Source organism: Labrus bergylta, chromosome 14 (assembly GCF_963930695.1).
Source record: "Labrus bergylta chromosome 14, fLabBer1.1, whole genome shotgun sequence".
Taxonomy (NCBI): Eukaryota; Metazoa; Chordata; class Actinopteri; order Labriformes; family Labridae; genus Labrus; species Labrus bergylta.
In genome coordinates this window covers 16,106,992-16,134,686 of record NC_089208.1, presented here as the reverse complement: position 1 = coordinate 16,134,686, position 27,695 = coordinate 16,106,992, and the positions used below count along the sequence as shown (strand labels likewise).

The window sequence follows — 27,695 nt, the reverse complement described above, 5'->3', positions numbered from 1 at the left end:
TGAAATGTTTACGATGTTAAAAAATGTAATTGCAATTTAAGGACAGCATTATTTGCAGATAATTCACTGAAAGGTTAACACTGAAGAGAAAGAAAATAGTGAGTAAAACTATTGGGTTAAGTTAGATGTGGAAAAATAGATCATGGCTGGAATCCATCATTTTCTAGTAAGGAACATTACATTACAATACATTTAACAGAAATATCCTCTGAAGAGCAGGCATACACCACATGCACAGCAAATTCCTGTGTGTCATGCCCAAGCACATAGAAAATAAATAGTCATTATACATTTATACACCTGAATGTCAATATACAGTACCTTCATATACATACCTGACACAACTGTGACAAATACCAGTGTACATTATAACGTAACATTACATTATAACGTAACTGCATTATAAGGCAAAATATGTACAAACATATACAGATAGTTAAATGAAGATCTCTATATAGTTCTTGTCTATACACATACAGTGCACAAAAAAAAAATGCATCTCATCGTTAGTAGACCAAAAGAAATGGTCCAACACAAGTTAGCAAATCTGCTGTTTAAAGGGTGAATAGTTTTTTTTAACTCATTTATTTTTGTTTAAGGGTAGAAAAACAAATGACTTGTTAATTAGTCAACCTCCGAGGTGCTGGCCTCTGGATTTCTGTCACTGTTTGACAGAGCTGTAGGCAAATGTTTGTCACTGTCTCCCCCATGCTAAGGTAACAACTGTGCTTTAATCAGATTATCAGATGTCAGATTTACTAGACAGATGTTAAGAGTGACCTTCTGAGTCTGCGCCTAAAACTGTTTCCACATTTCTCAAAAAACATTCCTTTATCAGAGTCATGCATTCTTTATTAATCCCTGTGGTGGAAATTTGGGTGTTACGATTGCTCCTACATAGAAAAGTGAAGCGTGGTCCAGTCCAAACATCCGAGAACAACACAGAGAACATGACTGCTACTTTACTGAAGTTGTTGCTTGTATTCAGTCATTTTGGTCAGATAAAGCCATAAAGCTCCAGGATTTCTTGATAATGGAAGGCTGTGCTCGTGCATGACCTGTACCATGCTGAAGCACACCTCTTCCTAGCGTGCCAGGGCCAAGGAAGAGCTTGAGCACAGATTGGAGCACTCAGTCAAACGAACTGGACTTTGGGGGTGAAGGGTGCTTAGGCACGGTACAGAATGCCTAGCGTCAGTGCGGTCTAGGCGCTGTAACCAAGGAAAAAAGTGTTCCTTTTCTGACCTTGAACAAAAGATAAACTTGTCAATAAAAGGGTTCAGAGTGCACAAGTCTTGTAAAGAGAGCCACAGTCAAGTAGAGAAAGCTGAACAACACAAGCTATTGTTAGTGAAGAGAAGAGAGATCAGTCGGTGTAACTCTCTCATCGAGTTTTTTGACACATTACTCTGTCGTTTGATGCTTTCTCTTTGCAATTGTAATTTGCAATGATTCAGTGAGATAGCTACAGCAATTTTTCAAATTACACAATAAATACAAGTATACATGAAGGTGTGTTTTTCTTACTTTTAGGCCTGTTTTTACAGTGGTTATAGAATGTATTTTCCTTCTAACTTAATATTTTGTGGCATTTACTTATTGTGTGAATTTTATTGGGCTAGGCTGCATGCCATTAAAGCCTTTTGAGACCTTATAATTATGTCTTTTGATAGCCTTATACTCTCTAGTTGGGTTTCTACACACTGATTAAACAGTGGACAGCGGGTGGTCGGTGGGTGGGCGTTTTTTTTTTTGTTTCCTACTCAAAGCTGCTGCTTTGTTTTTAGTCCCTCATCGATAACTACTTTTAACTCTGCGCCAGGTGAGTCTTTCTATCACAGGCAACATGACCGACTATGAAGCTGCCACCGCCTTCATCGGGGAATGGGGACGTTTCCAGCAGGAGGTGTTTTTCCTCCTGTGTATGAGCATCATCCCAAACGGCTTCACCTCCCTGTCCATCGTCTTCCTCGCGGACACGCTGCCTCATCGCTGCCTCATCCCCGCACACGTGAACCTCACTGCCGCGTGGAGGAACAGCAGCATCCCGCTCGAGGCTGACAGCCCCAGCGGCACGCTCGTGCCCAGCAAGTGCGCGAGATACAAACTCCAAGATGTGCTGGATTTCTCGGACAGAGGCTTGCTCCCGGGAGTTGATGTTAACCTGTCTCATGTGTCGACAGAAGGCTGCTTGGACGGGTGGGAGTACGACAGGAGCGTGTATAATTCTACTATTATATCTGAGGTTCGTGTACCTGCTCTGTCACTACCTTTTTAACAGGAGGTTATGGTGCCCTAATTATGAGGCCACATTTAGTCTATCAAGGATAAGTACGTGTTAAATAAACATCTAAATAGCGTCGGTTTGGAAAACGTTTGAATAGTCCTGAAGTCAATTGTATCGGTTTTGTGTGTGTGTGTGTGTGTGTGTGTGTGTGTGTGTGTGTGTGTGTGTGTGTGTGTGTGTGTGTGTGTGTGTGTGTGTGTGTGTGTGTGTGTGTGTGTGTGTGTGTGTGTGTGTGTGTGTGTGTGTGTGTGTGTGTGTGTGTGTTTTCAGTGGGACCTGGTGTGTGATGACAGGTGGAAGAACCCTCTGACTTCTTCTATCTTCTTCTGTGGAGTTCTCTCTGGGTCACTTATTTCGGGACAGCTCTCTGACAGGTTATGAGCAGACGACGACATTTATTGTTATTTCTACAAAATGTAGCCTACATGTCCTCAATTTTATTTGAGTGTTAAAACAGAATTGATAGAAGTAGTTAAGTGTGTGTGTTTAATTCAAGTGCCTTAAACAGTCTGCATGTCCCCTACATTGCATTAAGTCTCTTGCACTGTCAATAGATACATCTTTCATTTATTGAAGTGATAAGGATTTGCATCCGGGTAGAACTGATCGCTCAGATTAAACAAAAAGTCTTGAGATTGAAAAGTTTACCATCACATTTACACAACATGCTTATTTGGTCAGTTACCTGTACTTTGTTTCCTTTTTCAGGTATGGGAGAAAAAACATATTATTCGTTACCATTGCTGTCCAGACAGTGGCCACATTCCTTCTGGTCTTCTCACAATCCTGGGTCATGTTCTGCGCCATCTATTTCATTGTTGGATTGGGCGCAATCTCCAATTATGTTACTGCGTTTGTACTAGGTACTTTGGTGTCTGCTCAATGTTTTTGTTTCCTTATTTGTTCTTGATAATCCAACATATTCATATGATAGTGATTTTTCTCTAACATCACACAGAATAATGCTGCTAAACACAGTTATATTGTCACAAAGCTGTGTATCGTGTTTCTTTAAGATTGTCTGAGTTTGTACAATTGGCAAAGAGCAACTTATTCACTATATAGATTAGCATCTGAAAATAAAAGTTTAGTAAAAAAAAAAAAAATCAGGAGGGATATTGGGCCACCCTTGTAATTGAACAATCGTACAGTAATGCTAACTTGGAAGTGGTTGTATGGAAATGTTAGCCATCGACAAGCAGTAGCTAATAGGAAATTAAGAATGAATGAAAATAGAAAGTAAATTGTTTTAATTTAATTTAATTTGTCTTATCAGTGGCTGAAGCCGTGACATAACTTTGTCAGATTCCAGAAATGGATGCCAATTTAAACCTTGATAAATGTAATCTTATGTTATAACAGCATTCAAGCTTCTCTCCCTCAAAGTGATGCCCCCCTTTTTATCCATGTGCTTAGGAGCAGAGATTTTAGGCCAACATGTTCGGACAGTCTTCTCTACAGCAGGCGTGAGCCTTTTCTTTGCTGTGGGCTACATGCTGCTGCCACTGTTTGCCTTCTTCATCAGAGACTGGAGGATGCTTAGTCTTGGGCTTGCCCTGCCTGGCTTTTTCTGTGTTCCTCTATGGTGGTAGGTGCGTGTGTTTGTCTGTGGCTTCTTTTTTTTTATTTTTTATTAGCTTATCTTATATATTTGATCTACTTTTGCAGCCAATTTCCTAGTGCCTGCTTAAAAAGGGTTTTAGGGGCGCTGATATTCTAGTGGTCTGAAGACCTGCGCTAGCCAGCTGTCTGAGATTCTGCAACACCTCTTCAACCTGAGTCTGAGCCAGGAGAGGATACCGGTGCTGTGGTCCCAAAGAAGACGACACCATCTCATCTCAAGGCCTATCGACCAGTGGCTCTCACTTCTCATGTGATGAAAGTGCTGGAGAGGCTCGTCTTGACCCTTGTCAAGGGATTGTGAAACCATCCCTTGACCCTCTACAATTTGCCTACCAGCCACACCTGGGAGTGGACGATGCCATCATCTGCCTGCTGCAGTGTGCTCACTCACATCTGGAGGGAAACGGCTGCACTGTGAGAATCACCTTTTTTGATTTCTCCAGTGCATTCAACACCATCCAGCCACGACTGCTGGAAGAGAAGCTGCAGTTGATGGGTGTGGACTCGTCTATCACCTCCTGGATTACTGACTACCTGACAGACAGACCACAGTTTGTCCGACTTGGCAGTGTTCAGTCTGGAATGGTGGAGAGTAGTACAGGAGCTCCACAGGGGACTGTGCTGTCTCCTTTCCTTTTCACCTTGTACACCTCTGACTTTAAGTACAACGCCAGGTCATGCCACTTGCAGAAGTTTTCTGATGACTCTGCGGTGGTGGGGTGTATAAGTGATGGGCAAGAGGGGGAGTACAGAGAGCTGGTGGATAACTTTGTGGAGTGGACAGGAAGAAATCACCTGATTCTGAACTTGGATAACACCAGGGAGATGGTGATTGATTTCAGAAGGAAGAGGACAGAGCCACCACCGCTGTGCATCCTGGGAGAGGATGTGTCTGTGGTGGAGGAGAACAAGTACCTGGGTGTCAACATAGACAACAAACTGAACTGGAAGGCCAACACTCAGGCTGTGTACAAGAAGGGGATGAGCCGACTCTACTTTCTGAGGAAGCTGAGATCCTTCAACGTGTGCAGCAAGATGTTGGAGATCTTCTATCAGTCTGTTGTGGCCAGTGCACTGTTCTCTGCTGTGGTCTGCTGGGGGAGCAGCATTGGAGCTGGTGACACTAAGAGACTGGACAAACTCATCAAGAAGGCCTGCTCTGTGATAGGCTTTTGTAGTGGTGACAGAGAGGAGGACTCTTAACAAACTGTTATCCATTATGGATAATCCTGAGCACCCTCTGCACACCCTACTGGACAAACAGCGGAGCAGCTTCTCCAACAGACTGATCCAACTCCACTGTCACAAGGACAGATACAAGAAATCTTTCTTACCGAAGGCCATAACTCTGTACAACAGCTCACCTCTTGCAAGCAGAGAACTGTCATCATGATAATATCTGTCTCTCCATACTGTAATCTGTTCTGCACATGTTAAATTTACAAATTTAACAATCAAGTCTGATCTGCGGCTCCTTTCCGCATGTCATTCCCACTTTCTCCGGATATCCTCTATCCACTGTCCTATCTAAATAACAGTAAAAAAGCCCCAAAGCAAATCGTCTTTCCAATGGGCTTTTATTAGTTAGTTAGAAGCTTCCAGTTTTAATAACTCTTAAGTCCAAAATGTTAACCTCTCTTTCACCCTCTGTCCTCTCTCTTGTCTAACGAGGCAGGTACATCCCAGAGTCTCCTCGTTGGCTGCTCTCTCAGGGTAGAGTTGAAGAGGCTGAAGCCATCATAAGAAATGCTGCTAAAAGGAACAAAATTGAGGCGCCATCAGTCATCTTTAGTCCTCTGCAGGTGAGAGGACTTAATATTCTAACATATTTTCTTGAAGGTAAATCATTGGTATGTACTTCTTTGATTATATGTGAATTGTTGTTTGAAATGAGTTCTTATTTATTGATGTTACTGTGGAGGCAGCTAAATGTCTGCAGCACTTAAGTCTAAGACAAATTTCCTCAAGGGGACAATAAGGTGGAGTGTACCGTATTGTATTGTATCAAGTTTACCTCCAGGTTCACCATATAAACGTGGTGCAGAGGTTGGCATGTCCATGTGAACCATGAGGTACCAGGGCAATTGCTATGAGCCATCCAGTCCCCATATGACCAAAGTGAGAGCTATGGCTGCATACTCGGCACAAGGTCTGACATGCTCTTGTGCATGTAGGCCTATGCCAGGGTTCTCCATTTCTACCAATTCTGTTTGTGATTTTCATGGACAGTATCTCAAGGCAATGAGTTATGAGTGCACTTTACCGGACTGTCATGGCGAAGAGGTAGCTCAATGAATGAGCTGTATTTACTTACCAGATAAGTAGTGGGAATGCAAACACCTTTTAGTGTTCACATCTGTGATGTAATTATTTACTATTCTGCACTTGAGTGAGCACTTCACTGAGTTGCAGTTTATAGGAATATATTGGACAGATCTTTCTCTTTTATAATTGTTTGGAGATATAATATGTATTGAAAATTAACGAAGTAGAAAATCCTGGAAAAAAGATTAACTTCTAAGATTTAAGATCTTAAGATCTAAGGGAGATTTGCCCTTCATGACATCACAAAGCGCAGTAAGCCCTCCCCCGGGTGGGATACGCTCCCACAGCTAGGTGTTTGTTTTGAACTCTTAGTCTGCCTTCTCACTGTAAGCAATAGGGCATGGAGCAAGAAAGCAGAAAGATAAAATACAGGATTAAAGTGGATTAAGTGTGAACATGAAGAAATCACCCAGAAGGATTTATAGAAGCAGCATATCTAGTTTTGAGAATTTAATTGGCTACGAGAAATGTCAGTCATCTGCACAGTTGGCCGTAAGAACAGGGGGAGAGACCTCCTCTCAAGAACGGCTCCTATTGGCATTTTCACATCACTTCCCGACCTCACACAGAACACTAGGGGGCTGGCAGGAAGAATTGTGGGTAAGGTCAGAGTTGAAAGTTCCACTCAGTTTTCAGGAGTTTTGTGCATGTGTGGAAGCACCAAAAAGGGAGGAATTTGTTCAGTGGGAGAATTAACCAGAGCACTCAGCATTATCTTGCAAAATTATTATTATTATTAATTATGATAGTTTCACAAATAGATTAAAGCTAGTTGTGCATTTTTGTTCTGCAATTCATGTTATTGCCCTCATATAAACTAAATGTGCAATACCTTTACTATGGCAGATTTCTCTTTCTATCAGTATTCCTAATTACTAAAAGCTCTTTCATTGAACCTTTGCCTCTATTAATCCTTATCCTGGGGTTTTAGCCCTATATGTGTGAACACGTGTAAATGCATGTGTTCACACAGCAAGTGGCCGTGCATTAACAATTTCCTCTCTAATTAAATTATTTCCAGACTGATGGCTCTGCTTGTTAAGTGTTTGTTGTTCCACGTGCTCCCACTGCCCCACAGATAGAACTTCAATCTGATCAGAGGAAGGCCTACAACATCTGTGACCTGCTCCGCTCTCCAAACATCCGCTGGCTCTCTATCACGCTGTGGCTAGTCTGGTGAGTCCCTGCTGTCCCGCCTGACCTCCACATTCAGTACAGTGACCCTGCACACACAAGAAAGCACACCTAAGCACACACATGCAGACATGTACCGGGCATACACTGTTTCAACTTGTATCCATCTCCTCGACCATGTGTCAGCCTGTTTCACCAACAACAAATAATTAACTAACTGTCAGGTGCTGTGAGGCATGCACCAAAGATCAAAATCAGTTTTATGTAACTGCACAGTATGCCGGGTTCATTTCCTTGCTGTCCTGTAGCTGTGGAAAAAGCTGAACGTCAAGTCAGCTAAAGAACCATTAACATAACTCCACCTTTTCTCTTTCAGAAACAAGGAAAATCTATTGCTGTGAGTTATTTTATTGTTGGAAGGGAAACATGCAAAACACAAACCTCCAAACATTGAACTGCTATACTCTCTTCACATGCGGTTCAACTTATCTTTATAGTCTTGTATTCATCCACCTGGAAGTGTTGCACTGTTTCCCGTACACCAACCACTGATGTAACACTAACGCTCACAGTTTAGCTTTTATCACAGTTCAAGTCTATCATCCGCCCAGATTTGATAGTTAAAAGCGAACAGTTGATCTCTACCCTACAGTATATGCAGAGGCTGCAGCAAGGTGCTCCATATACAGTAAGTGTTCTGCAGGAAGCAAAGGCTGCCTGATTCTCATAATGCAATGAGAATGGAGTATGACCGTGCAGGCCAAACATTGAAAACAACAAACAGAAAGATGCTATAATGCTATGCAGGGATTAGGAAAATTGCCTCCTGGATTAAGGACTGTGGGTTCACAATGTAGCCATGCAGATGTGCCTCCAACCTGCATACTTCATCAAAACGGCTAAGGACAACATCCCAAACTCCAGGCTGTGAAGTGGTTGTCCACAAACAAACAGTTGACATCACATTCAGGTCTTTTATATACAGTGTGCTTGAAAGTATTTCCCTATTTTTTATTTTTTTTTATGTTAAATTCACTTCAATTTATAAACACACATTAATAATCAGTGAATACATAAGAAGATCCTGCTAATAGTGTGATTACATTTGGTAAAATACTGTAATTAGTAATTACTTCTATCCATTATTCCTACAGGAACACAGTGGCCATTGGCTACTTCGCTCTTTCCCTGAACACATCAAACCTTCACGGCAACGCATTCTTCAACTGTTTCTTGTCTGCCCTGGTAGAGATACCTGCCTACACTTTGTCCTGGGTTATGTTTCGCTGGTTTTCAAGGCGACTGAGTCTTTCCTCAACGCTTTTCATGGGAGGATTGTTTCTACTCCTCATACAGCTCGTACCAGCAAGTATGACACTCAAGTAGACAATTTAACATGATAAACCCCTGTGATACTCCTGTTTATTTTATGTAATGTGGTTTTCTCATTTCAATACATCAAGCAGGATTTATTTGCTGACAATAGCTGACATTTAGTCGCTAACATGTTATGCTTCACTCCCTTTAGATCAGATTTTTCTAGCCATTACACTGGAGATGATGGGGAAGTTCGCAGTGACAACAGCGTTCGCTATTGTGTACGCATACACAGCAGAGCTCTACCCGACTGTTTTGAGGAACACAGCTTTGGGAACCTGCTCCATGGTCTCCAGAGTAGGCAGCATCATTGCTCCATACTTCATTTATTTAAGTAAGGATACTCTTACCTCTGCCTGAAGTTAGTCATCATAATGAGCTGTCCGTTGATAACTTAGGGATAAGTGTGAACCTTCGAGTATTTAGGTAAACAGTATCCAGCCCTTTTATTTAATTTAGTTTGCACAAGCACAAAAAAAATGTTGTTCCTGATCTTGGTTGCTGCATTATCAGCTCAGTTGAATGTAATTTTACCTTTAATTTTACCTACATTTGATTTTCTCTGCTTTTCTCTTTAGCTTTTCCTGGCCACTTGTATAATATAACTGTTCTTGATGGAGGTTTTGGCATTTTATAGTTCTGTAATATTTAGAGCTTTTTCATAAGTGCAAATCTAAGTCCTCAAGTTATACAGATATACAACAAAATGCATGTCCTGGGATTAAAATACTCACTTAAAAAGTGTGAATTGTAATGCCTTATTCTGAAAAGAAAAAAAAAAAATCAAGAGTAAATAATTATTTCAGAGATAATAGAACCGTTGCCAATATGCAAGTAAGAAATATAACTAAGATTGAATTGACTGGAGTTTGATCCCTGTTAAGTTTCTGCAATTCCATAGTCTCTCAGGTGTAATGGAAAATGGATAAAAGATGCTGTTCACTTTTATTTAAAGGCTTTATATGCGATTTTTCACACTTAAATGTAATAGAAATCAAGTATATCCTCTGAAAATAACTCTGTGAGTCATGACTGTCTACAATGAGAGTGACACCCGAGTCTGACTGTCTGTGATGTTTTCCGAGCTTTCCGAGTCCTATTTTCACTTTGTTTACATCGCCAGGACGGCCGGCCGGCTCATCCCCCGGCGTATAAAAGTTGTTTAATTGAGGGACTAGAGAACAGAAGAATAACATACTGCACTCACTGCTTAATTGAATGTCACGTAAGTGTTTCTAGATCACGGTCATTTTGGGTAAATTTACATGCAGTGTGAAGATGCGAGCATAATAAAGATCGCTAGCATTAGCAGGCTAACACAACAATGCAGCGCGAGTTGTTTTGGTTTCATGCTGGTAGATATTCTGCCTTTAAGTTATCACTGAACCTTGATAGTATGACCTTTAGAATGAGAAGGGGGGTATTTATCTGGAATCTTAGATAAATAGTCCTAGTGAGCCTGATTAGCACCCAGATGAGGATAGACCAGCTGAAAGCGTAGAGTTTCTTTAAAGATTTAGTGGAAGTGATTTAAATTTCTAATGCAGCCACATCGTACTATTCTGTCATCTCTTTTGTCTTTTAGTTTTTAAAATGCTCTACGACACCCTTTTAGCCTCGCTGGCTTTTCACTTCCTTCTCTCCTTTGATGTGTCACCACAGGAAGCTATTCGGTTTCACTGCCTTACATCCTCATGGGAAGTCTGACAGCTCTGGTTGGGTTGCTGAGTCTCCTGCTGCCTGAGACCCGTGGAATGCCTCTGCCTGACACCATCACTCACATGCAACGCTTCCCCGGGTAAGACCACACCTCCCTGTCAGGAAGTTTTATTGTAGCTTTGAACTGGTCCGTTTAAACTTTGTTACATTTTAATGTTGATTCAGGCTTAATTTCTATTAGTTTCATGGTTACCTTTTCCACGTTTATAAAAAGTCATAGGCTCTATTTACAGTACACAATTTACAGAGCAAAATAAAGAGTAAGAGATTGTAAGTAGTCTCCTCTAACTTCATAATAGATGTGTCTTTTGTTTCTGGGGTTGGATTCTTTTTACTTCTGTACTTCCATTGTGTCTGTATACTCACTGATGAAAATAGTCAGGGTCTAATGTTGGTTAATATATTTTCTACTGCATGGGTAACAGACAGTGGACATTGTATTATTATTGTTATGATTTGGCATGATGGCACAGGTAGTTATGTTAGAGGATCATGTATCATTTACCTCTAGGTTGTGTGTATGTGCAAGTGTGTAGATGTGTATAGAGAAGAACATACAATAACAGAGGCATAATTATGGCTGGAGACAGATGAATCAAATACTTATCCTCTCCAAATCCTATAAGATATAAATAGTTAAGAAATCTTATGACTGAGATGTCTCTACTAATAAGTTATCTTAAGAGTTTTTTGTGGTCAGATTTTGAAGCCTTTGGCCAGATCCTCTTCAACATGTTCATGTATATATGCTAAGCTATGCTACCTGGCTGCAGATTCAAATTTAAAGCAAAATTATTGGCTTTATTTTATTTTATTTTGCAATTTTGGCACAGGTGGTCTAGTCTCAGAACATAGATTACAGACAGCTTACAATGTGTGTTTTCATGCAGGGCTTTCTGCCAGAAACCTGAGCAGCGCTTCTCTAGAGGGGAACTTACAGTTTGAGAACAGATCTTCAGGGTGCTGAGTCAAAATTAAAGCTGCACCATTCCCTATTCAAATGATTGTACATCTGTAATTTAAGATAAAATAGTTACAACAAGTCACAATAACCCCACCCTCCTCCATTCATAACTGTGAATCTGTCCATTTAAACACATGGAGAAAAGAAAGTGGGATCAACCACACACACTACCTGGCATTGGCTAAGGTTGTGACTGTGGCAAAGATAAGGCAAAAATGCATAGAATAGAATTACTTTATTGATCCCAAACTGGGAAATTGTGGCGTTACAGCAGCAGGTTATCCAACACACAATATGAGTAAAAAACACAATATTAGCAATCTAAACACAATATAATATTAACTACAGAGTGAACAAGTACTAAAAGATATCAAAAATAAGAATGTGAATATATACAACCAGGATTTAACTAAGCATTACTAGTCTTAAATAGGAAGATTAAATATGGAAGATTGGATGTGCAAAAACAGAGTCGTAGATGATTATAAATTAAATATGAAAGATTAAATGTTAGCATCCATACAATGTAAGTAAACTGGAGGTGAATTTGATCAATTTCACTTGTAATGACATTTCCTAAAACTGCTGCCACTCTCAAGAGTCTGTAAGCTTTAAATTTGTTAAAGTTGTGGAGTGGATGATGAGCATTGAATTTACACTGTACTTGACCACATTTTGAAGGAGATATGGAGTCCATAACCCTTAAAAAAATCTCCCTTTCCTTTTGGGTCCAGCAGGTGGAGCCTTAGCATGCTTAGTTCTCCTACAGCAATATTCAAACCAGGCCTTAACATGTTTTTCTGTGACAAGTGAAATACTGTAACTGTATAAATTATTTTTATTTTTTTACACTAGATGTTGCCAGAAGAAACCTAACACACTAACCCAGGTGGAGGAAAATGAAAACCCAGCTGAAAGGAAGTCTCTGGTTGTCCAGTGAAGATCTGATGTTCTGTGTAAGGCAAATATCTGGACAGAAATCCCATGATTCACTTTAACGTGCACAGAGGAACTGAACATTTCTTCAAATAATGTGACTATGCTTTCAAACATATCCTTTGAACTGGAGTGATGTTCTCCTTTTGGTGGTACAGTGAAAGGAAAAGTGTGACAATGTTTTTGACAATGCGATTTACTGCTGTTACCCTTATTAATAATAATTTTTCTTTTACTAACGACACAACTGTATTGTTCCACATTTACTGCACCACAATATTGCAAAGTGTATGGTAAATATTTGGAATACATTTGTCATAAACTCCATGCAGAGAATTCAAGCACAATGTAATTAACTCCAAATGTTGGTCAAATGTTGAAGAAATATGTCAACCTTTATTTCTTGTAAAAGTCATTTCTCAAAGAGGACAATTTTTGTACATTTAAAAAAAAAAAATCATATTACCTTTTTTAATGACTAAAAACTCGTCAATGATGGCATGAAATATTTTAGACGGTCAAAGTTTTGTTTCAAAAGGCAGCCCAGGTTTTGAATGTTGTTTCCGAGAGATGATTGGCCACTTCAAGCTGTTTGGACAAAAGACAAACAAACAGAGAAACATTATTCGTTTGAGTTTTAAAAAGAGCAAAACTGAAATTTCATTATGATGAGTGGGAGGGTGTTTTGCTTTTATTAAAAAACAAAAATGAATCTGTGACATCATGTTTTCTGTTGTTCAAAAAATCTGTTCTGGTATCTGTACAAAAACTGACTAGTTTGTTATGACATTACTTCCTGTCCTTTTGAGTACAATTAAAGTATGCTATCAAGCACACATATTTGAAGAGTTATACACCCATAAAAACATAATTTTTGACATAAAACCAAAATAAAGTGTACTGAATTGAAGAAAATGTGTCCGGACGTGACCATTTCTAAAGTCACACACTTATTTTCAGACTTTTTAACTTATGTCAAAATGATGGGATACAGCTGTAGCCATGAGGGGACAGGGATGCAGTTTCACTTCCAGGTCAAAAATGCAGGGGGTGTGGCTTAAATCCAGGCTGAGGCAAGGCACTAAAATTCTTGAGGTTTTAGTAGTGACATGAAAACTGGGGACATGCTTTTTTGGGCATAGTTTTTTAATTAAAAAAAATTAAATCCACAATAAATCTAAATATTTCAATACACAGTCTTTTAAAATTAATCGACTTCAATTTTGGAAAATATATAATCATGTTAAGATAGTTCATTTAATCACAAAAGTCTTCTTACATGTATCACTTTACATTACATTTTCGTTTTTTTATAAATCCACACCTGCAGTATGAAGAATTTAACTAAAAAGCAGAACTAAGCAAAGTGTTAAGAAATGTGAGGATACTTCATTACTACACTGTGGAATTGTGAACATCAGCAGACACGATGAAATGTTAAATTGACAGTCCTAATGACATTCAGAAATCAATTAAGCTCTCAGGAATAATCTGAACTTGGTGTCTGGAGGGTTATAATTGAATAATTCTAGACTTCATAAAACATTTCATAAAATCATTAAAGAGAGAAGAATATAAATGATCACTGTCTGACGATCTGATTTGATAAAGGAGAAGTTTATGAATGTATTCTTCAAACAACCTACCTTCCTCTCTTATGCATCTGTTGAATAGTTTCAGGAAGAGGTCGTCTAAAGCTCTCTGGCAGGAAGAGAGTAGCAAAGGCCGACACAACACACAGAGTCCCCAAAATGATGTATGGAAGGTTCTTAAAGTCCAAGCCTGAACAAGGAGAGGAAGAAATAAGGATGAGAAGGAATCCTACAGACATGGATAAAAATATTAGTGTTGCACTTGAATCTTAAGGGTAGGTAAGTTGTTGTCATTACTATTGAGTTTACTTACTCAGCTGTAATAAAAAAGGTGCAATGCAGCTGCCCACTCTGGCAAGAGTGGTACATGTTCCAGTCGCAGTGTTCCTGAGCCCTGTCGGGTAAAGCTCTGCTGTGTAACTATACATCAGGGATGAACCACTGGTAATACCAAATTTCCCCAGCATCTCCAGTGCAACAGAGAGACTTTGTAAACCTGAAAAGTAAGACACGGTTTGTTGTGGGATTTCAGGAGTACCTTACCTTCTTCCTCTTTTAAAGTTCTTAAATAAATGCCCTATAATAGATTAAATATTCTACAATTCTACAATTCACTTAGCAGACGCTTTTATCCAAAGCGACGTACATCAGAGAGTAAGTACAACACAAGCAAGGATCTAGAAAAAAGGGAACTATGTCAGTAAGTGCAAGCGATCAACTTTGAGTCCGATTGGACACACAGGTGCTGACAGGCATTGCACAGAGGCAAAGCACAACATTGACGGTAGTTCGAGAGCTCTAATCAGTATAGAAACCATCTTATAAGTCGTCGTTATTAAAGTAAAACCATCGTCATTACCATCATCATCATCATCAATAATATCGAGACCATCATCATCCTCCTCATTAAGTTAGTAGGTATTCAATATCTCCATCATCACTTTTTAGTCACTTTTTAAAAACATGAGATTGTTTGAGGTGTGCACTGCTAAATCTCAGTTCCTTTTTTTAACACCTGATGATATTTGCTTGGAAATATCAGCACCTTCATGTAACACAATACTGCTTACTTTGTGGTATCAGTTGAATCAAGTACAGTGAGACTCCTCCGAGGAGCAGGACACAGATTGTAGACACTCTTCGTGGAATGTATTGCAGCGCAAGCCAGCAGGCGATGTAGGCTGGTACCTCTACAGCAGCTGAAATGAAGCAGCTGAGATAGGGGTCAGCATGAAGCCGAGATGTGTTCAGGGACAGGCCAAAGTATCCAGTACTCAGGGTAAACCTGGGGAGATGCAGGCAAAGGAAATGTTTGAAAGGTATAATAAAACTTAAGGTAAACCCATAGCATAATAGGCAGCTCTTGATTATTTTTTCAATGTATTGATTTGAAGTAAGACATGCCTTGCCTTGATACTTACCACACAAGGCCCAGGATCAAAGTTGTGTTTCTGATGTTGTTTGTCCTCAGCAGACTGGATACATTGTGATGTTCCTTTTGTTGTGTCTTAACCTCATCAACCTGCAAGACATAAAACCTCTTGTCTCACCCTTTTCTCACCTTATTTTGCCCTCCCCTCTCTCCCCTCCCCAGTATATTTGGTGCAGACATTCACGTTAAATTGTAAAAACAATGTTTGTATTTTCAAGCACACAAGTTGAAGTAATTTAAACAAAGCAGACTTACATGAGAGCTGCATTTTTCAAAAATGACCTGTGGAGCCTCCACTTTGTTCCACCTAGCAGCTTTTCTGACTATGGCCTCCGCCTCCTCCACTCTTCCCTGACTGAGTAGCCATCTGGGAGACTCTGGGATGAGCCTACCATACCATGATAAAGAAGAAGTTGAATCAGGTCGGCTTCCTCACAAGAACAAAATCGCAAGGTAGGTTACCTTACCACGTATGCATGTTCATTATTCATGGTAAGAATACAACCTACCACCAGAGAGGGATGTAGGCCAGGCCAGGCAAAGACAAAGCCAACAAGAGAGATTTCCAGTTCCTTAAATAGTAAGCAAAGAGAGGCAGCATCATGTAGCCAACAGCATAGCCCAAACATACCCCCATAGATGAGAATAGCACCCGCACACTGCCAGTCAAAATCTCAATGCCTGCGTAAAAAAAAACACAGAAGTGTTGGTAATTAGTTGTACATACAACAAGACACATTCAAGACTGACATGTATACAGTTCAGAATCACTTAATACTGTTTAAAAGTAGCTTGAATTGGAATTTCCCCCCTTTCCCATTTTCAAGGGTCTCAGGATACCATTTGTCATGAATTGGCGCTATACAAATAAAGATGGATTGATTGATTGAAATAAAGATTGAGTACAAGAAGTTCACATTTACCCAGCACAAAACCAGACACATAGTTTGAGATCTGTCCCATTCCAGCGATAAAGAGCAGGACACAAAGCATCAACCATGAAGACGAGAAGATTTGAACAAAGGTAAAAACGGTTTGCACCGCCATGGTTGCAAAGAGAACAGTCTTTCTACCAAACCTAAAATAAAAGGCAAACAATGTTAAAAGAGCAAAAAAAAAAACTGTAAAAAAAAAAAAAAAAATCAATAAAAAGTGCAAATACAAAATACGTAAAATAAAGGACCACACTTTTCATTTGAGGGGTTTAGAAGATGATATGTGCATCCTTAAAGCTTTACCTGTCTGAGAGCTGTCCTGAGATGAACGATCCAATAAGAACTCCCAGGAAGACGACGGTGGAGGTGAACGGCTGCTTCCACTGCTCACTGCACACCAGGTCAAACTTCAAATCCAAGCATAAATAATTTAACAATTGTTCAATTCAAATAATTGTATCTATCCGTTAGGAACTTCAGCTCTGTAACAAAGCATCAGTGAGTAGACAGGTCAGCACAAAAACACACACACACCAACATTTTTGTCTTTTTTTAACCAATGTACAGTGCCTTTGAGTGTTGAAAAACGCTTATAAATAAAATGTATTATTACAATTATTATTATTAAATGAAGCATGACAGATTAGCAATAAATCATTCTAAAGATTTCTAGGGTTAAAAAAAAGAATAAACACTGGAATTAATTTATGAGGTGTATTGAAAGCATGATAAATAGGTCAAGGACAATGTTATGAAAGCTTAAAAATAAATAAATAGATGAGTCTGATGCATGTGGGCACAAAACAAGCCTCTCTTAGTCCTGTAGGTGAGAAATCTGTAGCCTGAGGGTAAAGGGTTGTGGATTGTAATGTGTGTGCCACCTGAGGCGTTTGTGTTGTCCCTTTATTTTTGTCCTCCTGCTGTGAATGTTGATCAGTGGTTCCTGCTGCTGTCTGATTATTGAACTGCTCATTGTTATGACCCTGTTTAATGGATTGCGATGACTGATAGACAAGGACCCAAACCAGGTTGTGGTATTCAAAATCAAAAACTATTGCTTCTTAAACTAGACAAAAGTAGTCCTAGACATGCACCTCAGAGACAATGGTGGACTGGTAGATGTCTTTGCTGTAGCTCCACCCGTCCACACAGCTCTCCTGCTCCAGCTGGGTCAGGTTAATATCCCGGCCAGGAATTAATCCTTGAGAAGAGAGATTTTTGACAACATCCAGCCTGTATCTGCTGCAGCTACTTCGCTCCTCTTCCCCATCTGTCACCTCACAGTCACATGGACAAAAACTTTATTAGTAAGGTAAGTTAACAAAAAATGTATACCTGTATAAAGCTACATAACACTTGCAATGGAGCCATACTGGGCTACAGTAGTTGGCTTAACACCTAAGGCAGATACAGAACATAGACAAATAACAAAAAATGCTAAAACTGCTAAACATATTAAAAATTAACATTAATCCCAGGAAAATATACAAAACCTTCAGAGCAACTACAGTTTTAGCTTCTCTTCACTTAGCAAGTAATATTCATAGGATATTATAACAATAAATGAAAAAACTGCCATGCTATTTTTTTTTTTTTTTTTTACCTCTATTGGTATAACAGCATTGAGCCAATCTTCAGTGAGATTGGCGTCTGGGACCAGGCAGTGGTGACGGGGGATGTCAGCAAGGAAGACAATAGAGAAAACTCCACTTCCATTGGGTATGGTGCTGGCAGCGAGCACGAAGAAGACAACCTGCTGGAAACATCCCCACTGACCCAGAAACGCTGAGGATTCATCGTAATCCTTCATTGTGTAATCCTTTCAGGTGTCCGTCACTGTTGTTCCTGCTGTGTTTTTTTTGTGCCCATTTTCTACTGTGAACAAGTTTGCCTTCCTCTCACCAGACACCTTAAGCCACACCTTACTGTACTTTTTTTTCTTCTTTAATCTTTATTTAACCAGGAAAGAAACTCATTGAGAAGTTCCCCCTTACCGTGTGAAAGTTACTTAGTGATAAACATGACGATCATACTTCCCATGGTTCCCTACAAGCCCTACAGTACTGATGTGGTGCCAACTACAAATCTACAAAGTGCTGATAAAAAAAACACTTGTGTCAGGCCTTTACGACAAAAATAAGAACGTTGCAACTTTTGCTAGACATTTATTAACAACTGTTTTTTATAGAACACATAAAGACCTGCAGATGCCTGATGAGTGGTGAAGTTTCTAAATAGATAAAAAAAAGTCAAGCTATTAGTTTTTAATTTTCACCAGTTTATTCAAGATATTTATCCATATTTAAAAAAATATATATGATGTAAAAAAGTACAAGTGCTGGAAAGAAATATCAATAAATGAACTTGTCAGTGAAGTGTTACTTCAGCAGATAATCATAGTTTACTGTCCAGGAGTACTAAGGTTTTTGGGGGTTCTTTTCCAGGGATGCATGGACACTTTATTCTGTTGAATGAGGGAAAAAGACAACATTAATATGTGCAATATTCCTCATTTAAACTAGGGCTAATCATTCCCTTTTTCAATTTTTTTTATATTTGTTACCGGCTTTATATCGATAAAGTTCTACAAATCTTATTCAAAACTTTCTGCACTCTTCTCTTTAACAACATGCTTCCCAACCTTTTTGGTGCACATTATAAATGCCAACATTTGATGATTGAAAAGCTGTAAGGAACTTTCATTTGTCATTTTTGACATTAACTGTGCACTTCAACCGTTCTCACCATGTGTCTTTTTAAATGGTTGACAAAGTACTCATTGGTGAGTTTACCTGGAAAAATGGCTAACAAGCTCTCTAGGACTGCTCGTCTTCTGGTTGGTGGTCCGGTTTGCTTTTGTGGCATCATTTGAAAAATTTAGACTGTTTCCTTTTTATGTTAAAAAGTTCCAAATTCAAGTTATTTTTGAAATAGTTTTCCAATTAAAGTATAATATTGTGCTCACAAAGATCTATTTTTCGTACATCACTTAACTATCATGTTATGCTATGAAATACCATCCATGAAATCCACTTGTCAGCTGCAATGTCTCTTACATAAGAATTAGGATATATGACTAAATGAACAGACTCAGACCAGGAAAAACATCCATGTCCTGGTTTTCTTTTCTTTTTCAAACGTTAGAAAAAAACTTTAAACCTGTGCTTGTACAGAGTGTGTGAAAACATATGAAGTACTTAGTTGATATGGGATTAGTTGATATTGTGGCAATATAGCCCACTCAAAGTTCTCAATGGAAATGAAGAGGTCAGAGAATTTAACTTTGGATACTAAATGAAATAAAACTTTTTAGAAGTTGGACGGGAAGTAAAACAACAATTTCATTTTGGAATCACTTTATCACTCAACGGTTTCTCGTAATCATAAAACATAACACTTAAGGCACTTTTGGCACTGAGAAGAATTATAAAACAATAATAACAATAAACTGGTGCTATTCGAAAGCAGCCTACCTTTCTCTTTGATGCATCTGTTGAATAGTTTCAGGAAGAGGTTTTCCAAAACTCTCCGGCAGGAAGAGAGCAGCAAACGAAGACACAACAGCCAAGGTCGCCATTATGATATAAGGAAGGTATTTAAAGTATCCACCTTTAAAAGGAGAAGATTAAGATTAGATGAGAGAATCGGCTAGGTCCTTTGTGTGTACACACACGCTGAGTCAGAAACAGAACACTCCTTAATATGTAGTAATGTGGTGTGACATTATCATATGCTATATGGTGGACTCATTGGCCCTCATTCACCAAAATGTTCTGAAGAATTTTTGTACGTTTTTTTTCTTAAGTTGTTCTTAAGATGACTCTCCGTCAGATTCATCTTAAATGACTGAATGGTTCGCAGACGTGTCCTTATCTCCTCGTGTTCATAAGTTGAAAGCTTGTGCTTGTTGTTCCATATGAGCAAAGGTAACCGCCCACTTAGAAGACATAAAGAAAAAAAGCCCATAAAAGGGCTTGAGTGCATGACCCTGCAGATAGAGAAACACATGCTGGTAGCAAAAAAATAAGGCTGTGGTGATGCAATAACCATTCCGTCATTCTGCCCCAAGCCGCTCAGCACTCGAAATGGGACTTCTGTTCTTATCTAAGAACAAATCCCACAGAAGAAAACATCTGTTAATCCCAGAACCTTCTTAAAAATACTAATTTGTTCTTAAATACTACTTACAAACTTTTTAAGAACGGTCGGTGAATGAGGCCCATTGTAGCCCACAATGCATTGTGAAAAGTAGGGCAAAATTCACAGTCAGTAACCAGGCAATAAAAACCATTATGAGATGCTGTGTGGTAAAACACTGGTATTTTTACTGAAATCTTTTTAATATTTTAATATAGAGGTTAAGGATTTTCACAGTAGTAACGTTTGTTTTTCCTAATGATGATGATAGGCATGAGACCAGTGTCTGTTCACACAAATAAATCTGTTGTTGGGCTCATTCTTTTATTAACAATACAGAACTTAAATATATGTTTTATATTTCATTGTTTTGAGAAAATACACTCAGTTTAATATTAGTTCTCTACCGGGCGTAGATATCAGCAGCCAGCACGAAGTGTCTGAAATAGTACATTTACTGATCTGATGAGTTCACTATATAGTCCACTACAGAGGACTCCCCAAATTGGGAGTAGGGATTAGGGGGAAGTGAATGAGTGTGAGACACAATGATAGAATGTTTGAAAATATTGACGACATATCAGATCCCCCAAAGTGAAGCCAAAACAATTGTAGCTCTCCCTACTGACATTCATTGGTGTAGGTGTGTCTAACCTCATGACACACGTGTGACACACCATGTTGACAAATGGAACATTGGTTAAGCAATGAACAACAATAAAATATAATACAAACATTTAAGTTCTGTATTGTTAATAAAACAATGAGCCCCACAACCCATTCACAACACACTCAAACCAATGATCCTCGTTTCTGTCTGTATAGTTAGTTCTTATCATGCTTATTTAAGTCCCAGTGTTCACTTCTCGTTGAAGCTTAGTTTAAATGAATGATTTGATAAAAAGGGCTAACATGCAACGATTGACAGCTCTGATGACAAATTCGAGCAGTGTAGAGGAGGGAAAGCGAAGAGGGAATATAACAAAAACTAACATGAGTTATGAACTTTCCATAACTTTTGAGTGTCAGCTTCGAACCCTATTCATGAATCTTTATGTCAGGGACTGTATCGCAGGATCTTTGTCATTTTATCGGTCAGGTCACTGTTTGTTTTGACAAATATTTAAAATCCCATACTGTAAAACTAATGGCGATAATTTTTATCTAGTGTCAGGAAACTCACCCAACTCTAACAACAATGGTGCCATGCAGCTGCCCAATCTGGAAACTGTGGTGCATGTCCCCGTCGCAGTGTTCCTGAGCACTGTTGGGTAAAGCTCAGCGATGTAGACAAACATCAGGGAGGATACGGTGGTGGCTGCAAATTTACCCAACATCTCCAGTGCAAGAGAAAGATAATACAGACCTGAAAAATAAGAAAAGATTCATTTATTTATTTATTTCATGTTTATTTGTGTAGGGACAAGTAGAGTGCGAGTAAACTGGTGCCACACACTACAGCGTTTATAGCATAAGCTACAATTCTACAATTCATTTAGCAGACGCTTACATTCCAAAGCAATGTACGTCATAGAGTAAGTACAACACAAGCAAGGATCTAGAGGGGAGGGAACAACGTCAGTAAGTGCAAACGATCAGCCTTAAACTAGATGAGACACACAGGTGCTGAGAGGCAGTGAAGAGAGGCAAATCACAGTCGACTGCTGTTCTTGAGAGTTCTAATCAGCATCAAATCCATCCTTCAATCATCATTATCAAATAAAACCATCATCATCATCATCATCATTAACATCTGGGTCTTTAGCCTTAACTTAAATATGCAAAGGGTTAGGCCTTTAGTGGAGTAGTTCCTCACGGGTGTACGTCAACATCCGGAACAATAAAAAGAGAAACGTCCCAAAAGAAACGAGTCATTTCAAGGAATTGCATAGCTAAAACACTACAGTAACAGAAAACAAATAAACGCAATACTATCAAAGTAAGTGAATTCAAAAAAATGAATATTAAAGAGACAAAAAGAGAAAGTGAGTCAGAGCTGCTGTAACAGGCTGCCTCTCAGCGCTCAGAAGTTTGTTCGTGAGTGCTTTAATGCATGAAAAAAAGGCAGGATGTATCATTTTTTTTATTGTCCAACACTCCGTTATGATTTACTGCATACAAGTTCATACAGTATGACTAGTTTGGCTTTAAATATTTTAAGTGAATCAACCCCTAGAATTTGTAATTGTTACTTTTACATTATTTGTATAGTAAATTCTTCTTAGTTTAAGAGCAAAGTCCATTGCTTTGCACTGAGAATATTTGAAGTCCTGGGTGTTAAACAGGGACAGGAGGGCAGAGAGGTGCCTGTTTGAGAGAGAAGACACTGTATGCTCTTTAGTTTAAGAGCTCCCCTTCACTTGTCAATCACTCGTTGATTATTTAAGTGCTTACTTTTGGGGATGAGCAGGATGAGGTAGAGTGGCACTGCTTCAAGCAGCAAAGAGCTGATGACAGACACTCGCCGTGGAAGGTATAGCAGAGCCAGCCAGCTGGAAATATAAGCAGGAACCTCTACAGCTGCAGAGATGAAACAACTGATGTATGGGTCAGCATGGAGTTGGGATGTGTTGAAGGATAGGCCATAGTATCCAATAGTCATAGTGAACCTGAGGGAGAAGGTTTTACAAACATAGAGCAGAGATGTTTTCATTGGAATCTGCATAGTAAAGGCATCTTATAACACATTCTTATTGGACTAAGGTCCACTCAAGTAAAGGACACTCGTAGAGCCTGAGGTTCATTTTACCTGCCTTTAAAAGTTTAGTTTTGTATCTTTTCCATTTTGTACTACAATCAAAGCTATTTTTTCATGGATAAAAATATAGGTCCACACTTATTCAAAAAAAGTGTGTGGACATTGATGAATACGTTTATTTGAGCAGAAATGTGCAGGAGGAGAGCCGATCTCACACACAATTACAGTTTAAAGCTTTCCTTTTTTTGTTCACTCAACAATATTTTTCATACATTTTTTATAAAGATTAATACAGTACAGTGAGCAATTGGAAAGAGCAGAAGATGCAAAAGGATCAGCAACCCCCTCCCTCATTCCCTCAAATCCCTGTCTACTGCTGGATATTCGTATCACTGTGCTTAAATATCAAATTCTGGAGTTAAAGGACAAGCAAGTGCTGGAATTTGGGTTTCATAGACCCTGAAATAAAAAGAATGACATACAGCGTTCCTTTTTAAATAAATATCCTATCTGTTAATAGTCACTTGGAGTTTATTGCAGTGTTTAAAGTGCTTAAGTGTGAAACGTGGCTTGCATATAACAGCATGTGAACAGCTGGGTATAGGCTGATAAGGAAATCATTGCCTGCATTTACAGATTTGCAAGTAGAGCTGTATTTGGTTTTCTATGCCAAACATTCTTTCAGTACAATTTAGTCGAATAAATGCAGAATGTTTCACTTCTTCCTCTTCCCTTATCGCATGAACAAACAAACCGCATCATACAGAAATATATTTTGGTGTTGGATTTTTATCATCCGTCAATGATAAAGACAGAAGATGATTTTAGGGGTTAAAACAGTATAAAATCTCTGCGCCTGTCCGTGTGTACTGCTTATATTTTGTCCAGTTGGTGAAGATCTTCACTTTATGTTGTTTTTACCCATTAGAACATTATGTGAGTTTGGATGATTTAACTTTTTTGACTTACGACAACAAGCAAAGAACGAGAGTCATGACTCTGATCTGGCTTTTCCTCAGCAGGTCCAACACACTGTAGTGTTCTTCAGGGTTTCCTTTTGTATCCTTCTTAATAACCTGCACAAGACACACACACAAATCTCATCATCTGTTTGTGATTCTTTTCTTAGAAGCCAAATTTAAATAATTTAAAAAAGATAACAAACAAACATAATTTTCAAAAATCAATGCGTTGACAATATCATGATGTTTTCATGTTGTCAGTCTTACGTAGTCAATTGTTTCCTAAAGAGTAAAGGCCAATCAATCTTCTACATGATGTTAAAGTAGCTGACAGAGAATATACCTTTTCTTCTCTTATGACTGTTCATTTGATCATTTATAGTGGTTGTTCTTGTCTCCAGCTTTTCAAACATTACTCAGACCTTGACAATAAAAAACACTTACACTGCAACCTTCAAAGATCACCCTTGGAGCCCGGACTTTATTCCACCTAGCAGCCTTTCTCAATATGGCTTCAGCCTCCTCCACCCTTCCCTGAGAGAGCAGCCAGCGAGGAGACTCTGGGATGAACCTGAAAATTACACAGAAAAGAGGTTAAATCTGATGAGCTGAGAGCAAGTAGGTTAATACTTCTCTTGGGAAAAAAATTAGTCGATAGTATTACGATTATGATCAAATCTTAAACTACTCATGCACAGATAGCAAAGACATGTAGTCACTTGAGTTAGACAATTTGTTTAGGTATGTTATTTCATTAAGACACTTAAACAACCATGCAACAGGTACACTAAATCCCCTTCAATGCTGTATCAATTTAGAGTAATATTCCTGTAGTAAGTGTGTCTCACCACCAGAGGGGGAGGTAGATCATACTTGGCACAGACAAAGCCAGCAGGAGAGATTTCCAATCCCTCAAAAAGTAAGCAAAGAGAGGCAGCATCATGTAGCCGATGGCAAAACCTAAACAGGTGCCCAAAGACGAGTAAAGGACTCGCACGTTTCCAGTCAAGGTCTCAGCGCCTGCAGACATACAGCAGATAAAAAGTCAAAGAGAGGGACAGGTAATGAATAAGTGAAAGAAAATGCATGTTTTCAGAATCTAAAAATATTCTAAATTTGAATGAGTTTAAATGAGTTAAACTGTAGAGGAAGTTAGATAGAATGCAATATGGATATGTACCCAGCACTAAAGCACCTACAAAGTTGGACATCTGTCCCAAACCGTTCATGAAGAGGAGGATGGTAAACATTGTCCATGAGACGGAGAACACTTGAATGAAGGTAAAAGCTGTCTGAACGGCCATGGTTGCAAAAAGCACCGGTTTCCTTCCAAACCTATAAAGAAGTTAAAAACAGGTCATATTGAGATACAACAGAGTATTGTTTTCCTTTGACACTTCCACTTCACAGGTTGGAGAACTAGTCGCAAGATGTGCTCAACACAAACACATTGTTTACTCTTGAATAGTCATGAATGATAAATATTTGGATACAAATACTCAATAAACAAAGTTAAACAACCGTCTTAGGGTCATGAAAGAGTACTGTGCAATTCAATGGTGGAAGAAGCACTCTTCTATTTTAATATGTCAGTCTACCCTTCTACAGAAGTATTGTGCATACAATGTAATCCAAGATTCAAAAGTGCATGTATAATTATAAACGGACACTTTGTGTTATAAATGGAGTGTGTATACACATACACATACATGTCAAGACATCAAGGGAATACATTAAATCAGCACATTATTATTGAAATGTTACAATATCAGATGCATTTTAATTCAGCTTGTTGAGGTGAAGCTAATTTGACCCTTTAAAAGGAAAATTCTGTCCAAAAAGCAGATATGCCAAATGTTTACACCTGATTACAATTTTTTTTACAGGATAGTGCAGTCATACATGTGAAATCCAATCACAGTTTGAAAATTGACACAAACACTACTAAGACCCAAGTATCTGTAACTGGTAAATGCAGCTGCTAAATAGAAGCAGTTTAGAAAATTGCCTAAAGCCCAAGAAACAGTGTATGTATTATGTATAACACTTTAAATCACATGGAGCTTTTTTTTTTTTTTCTTTTTTAATTACCTGTCTGCAAGCTGTCCCGAGAAGAAGGATCCAAAAACAACTCCAATAAAGAACACTGTGGAGGTGAATGGCTGCTTCCACTGCTCACTGCACACCAGGTCAAACTAACAGATCATAAATGAACAAATAAGGACAACAAAAACATGAATTATGATACATTGATGTTCCTATGCATTTCAATTGTTTGATTGAACACATTCTTTATGTCTTCTCTGATGCTGGTTCTACATGAGGCCAAATAAAACTCAATGTGTCTACTAATTGATTATGAGGTACAGATGTAAATTAGACATTTGCCCTGGAGCCTGTTACTTTAAAGTACTGGTGTGAATGCACATAGTCCTATTGCACAGAGTTAGCATGTACAGACAGACATGTTCATGCACATACTGAGGTTCACATATGTAGATGTGTTTCTGTATGCAGTATTGCACTGGGGTTATCTACATAGATTTATGTATGTAGGCATACTTAAAGATTGATTTTTATACATGGTCACAGATCTGGTTGGTTCTATGCCCCAGCTTCAGATGACCATTGAAAGTGGTAAAGGTGGAGCATTCCCTGACTGACAGTGGTAAGCTGTTCCATAATGTGCTCCCTTTGAACGGCAAAGAATTATGACCAAATGATTGTCTAAGGTGAATCTTGCAGGCACCTCTAACAGTGGCTTTGGTGGTTCTAATTGAAGAGTCACTGAAAGCTTGCTGTTTGATGTGATCATTTAGTGGAGGGGGAGCCAGCCCATGTAGCACTTTATACATCAAACAGGCAGTTTTAATTTTTTGGAAGTTGTCATAGCTTAATAGCTTGTACTTTAGAAGGATGTTGCAATGCTGATACGAGAAGGCTTTTTTAAAACAGAGATTTTGCAGGTTTCAGTGTTGCTACTGTAAGTGACCAACTGATTTTGAAGTAGTTAATATGTGAGAATATCATAGAGTGCAAACACATAAAGGCAGCACCTTCAGTCAAAGATGTCCTGATTTGCTTTAAATTATACAGGTTCAATTTGACAGCGTTAGACACTTTTTTTTAATGTGGCTCTTGACAGAAAGTGAAGAATCAAGGATGAGCCCCAGGTAGTTAAACTCATTGACAAGCTCTAGTTCTTCCCCTCCCAAGAGCCCATTTACTGAGTACATTTTCTGTATTGGTGGTGTATTTTTAAATCAGTGCTATTTTGTAACTACAAATCTGTTGAATTTCTTCAATTTTCATGAATGTTAAACATTATGTATGTAAACTCTACTAAGCTAGGTTACATTCCAATCTTTACCTCTTTCATTTCGGAGTTACGGTTATGGCAGAAAGCAGAAAGTGTGAGCAATTAAAGCCACTGACAGGCAAGGCTGGATGAGCAGGCTTATCACAACCACTTACTTTAAATGAATGAATGGAGGGCATGTCTACCCAGTCTGGCCAGAAGTTAAAAAAAATATTGGATGCTAATGAATGAAAGAGGTTGGCAGTAGGCTTTAAC

At 38.8% G+C, this 27,695-nt stretch overlaps 3 protein-coding genes across 9 annotated transcripts in view; 1 reads left to right on the top strand and 2 right to left on the bottom strand.

Moving 5' to 3' along the window:
* Window positions 1-1,384: 1,384 nt before the first annotated feature.
* LOC109976164 (solute carrier family 22 member 4-like) lies at window positions 1,385-12,853 on the top strand. Its single transcript, XM_020626337.3, has 11 exons — window positions 1,385-1,512; window positions 1,823-2,245; window positions 2,558-2,661; window positions 2,996-3,150; window positions 3,704-3,875; window positions 5,586-5,712; window positions 7,314-7,411; window positions 8,524-8,738; window positions 8,898-9,080; window positions 10,409-10,544; window positions 12,285-12,853. Exons 1-11 carry the CDS (start codon window positions 1,507-1,509, stop codon window positions 12,367-12,369), a joined length of 1,704 nt encoding a protein of 567 aa, XP_020481993.3. The 5' UTR covers window positions 1,385-1,506; the 3' UTR covers window positions 12,370-12,853.
* LOC109987308 (organic cation/carnitine transporter 2-like) lies at window positions 6,673-18,134 on the bottom strand. Of its 3 annotated transcripts, none has more exons than XR_010668660.1 (12): window positions 17,928-18,134; window positions 17,419-17,601; window positions 16,628-16,731; window positions 16,313-16,467; window positions 15,899-16,070; window positions 15,645-15,777; window positions 15,379-15,479; window positions 15,028-15,242; window positions 14,271-14,453; window positions 14,012-14,147; window positions 12,832-12,953; window positions 6,673-7,458 (listed from the first exon to the last, which is right to left on the bottom strand). XR_010668660.1 is itself a non-coding variant. In XM_065962898.1 (11 exons), the coding sequence occupies exons 1-11, from the start codon at window positions 18,132-18,134 to the stop codon at window positions 12,884-12,886; spliced, it is 1,659 nt and encodes a 552-aa protein (XP_065818970.1). In that variant the 3' UTR covers window positions 11,646-12,883. The 3 variants fall into 3 exon arrangements, 1 of the variants encoding a protein (XP_065818970.1); XR_010668659.1 differs by lacking the exon at window positions 6,673-7,458 and adding an exon at window positions 11,646-12,398; XM_065962898.1 differs by lacking the exon at window positions 6,673-7,458 and having other exon boundaries at window positions 11,646-12,953.
* A 515-nt stretch (window positions 18,135-18,649) lies between these two features.
* LOC109987309 (organic cation/carnitine transporter 2) overlaps window positions 18,650-27,695 on the bottom strand; it is a 96,641-nt gene continuing 87,595 nt past the window's right edge. For 4 of the 5 annotated variants that reach the window (XM_065962900.1, XM_065962901.1, XM_065962902.1 and 1 more), the window contains 9 exons: window positions 26,213-26,316; window positions 25,302-25,456; window positions 24,970-25,141; window positions 24,566-24,692; window positions 24,129-24,235; window positions 22,856-23,070; window positions 21,645-21,827; window positions 19,798-19,933; window positions 18,650-18,788 (listed from right to left, as the gene is read on the bottom strand). In XM_065962900.1, coding sequence (XP_065818972.1) covers window positions 18,719-18,788; window positions 19,798-19,933; window positions 21,645-21,827; window positions 22,856-23,070; window positions 24,129-24,235; window positions 24,566-24,692; window positions 24,970-25,141; window positions 25,302-25,456; window positions 26,213-26,316 — 1,269 coding nt within the window. In that variant the 3' untranslated portion in view covers window positions 18,650-18,718. The remainder of the gene's footprint in view (window positions 18,789-19,797; window positions 19,934-21,644; window positions 21,828-22,855; window positions 23,071-24,128; window positions 24,236-24,565; window positions 24,693-24,969; window positions 25,142-25,301; window positions 25,457-26,212; window positions 26,317-27,695) is intronic. The other variant, XM_065962899.1, reaches the window with a different exon arrangement.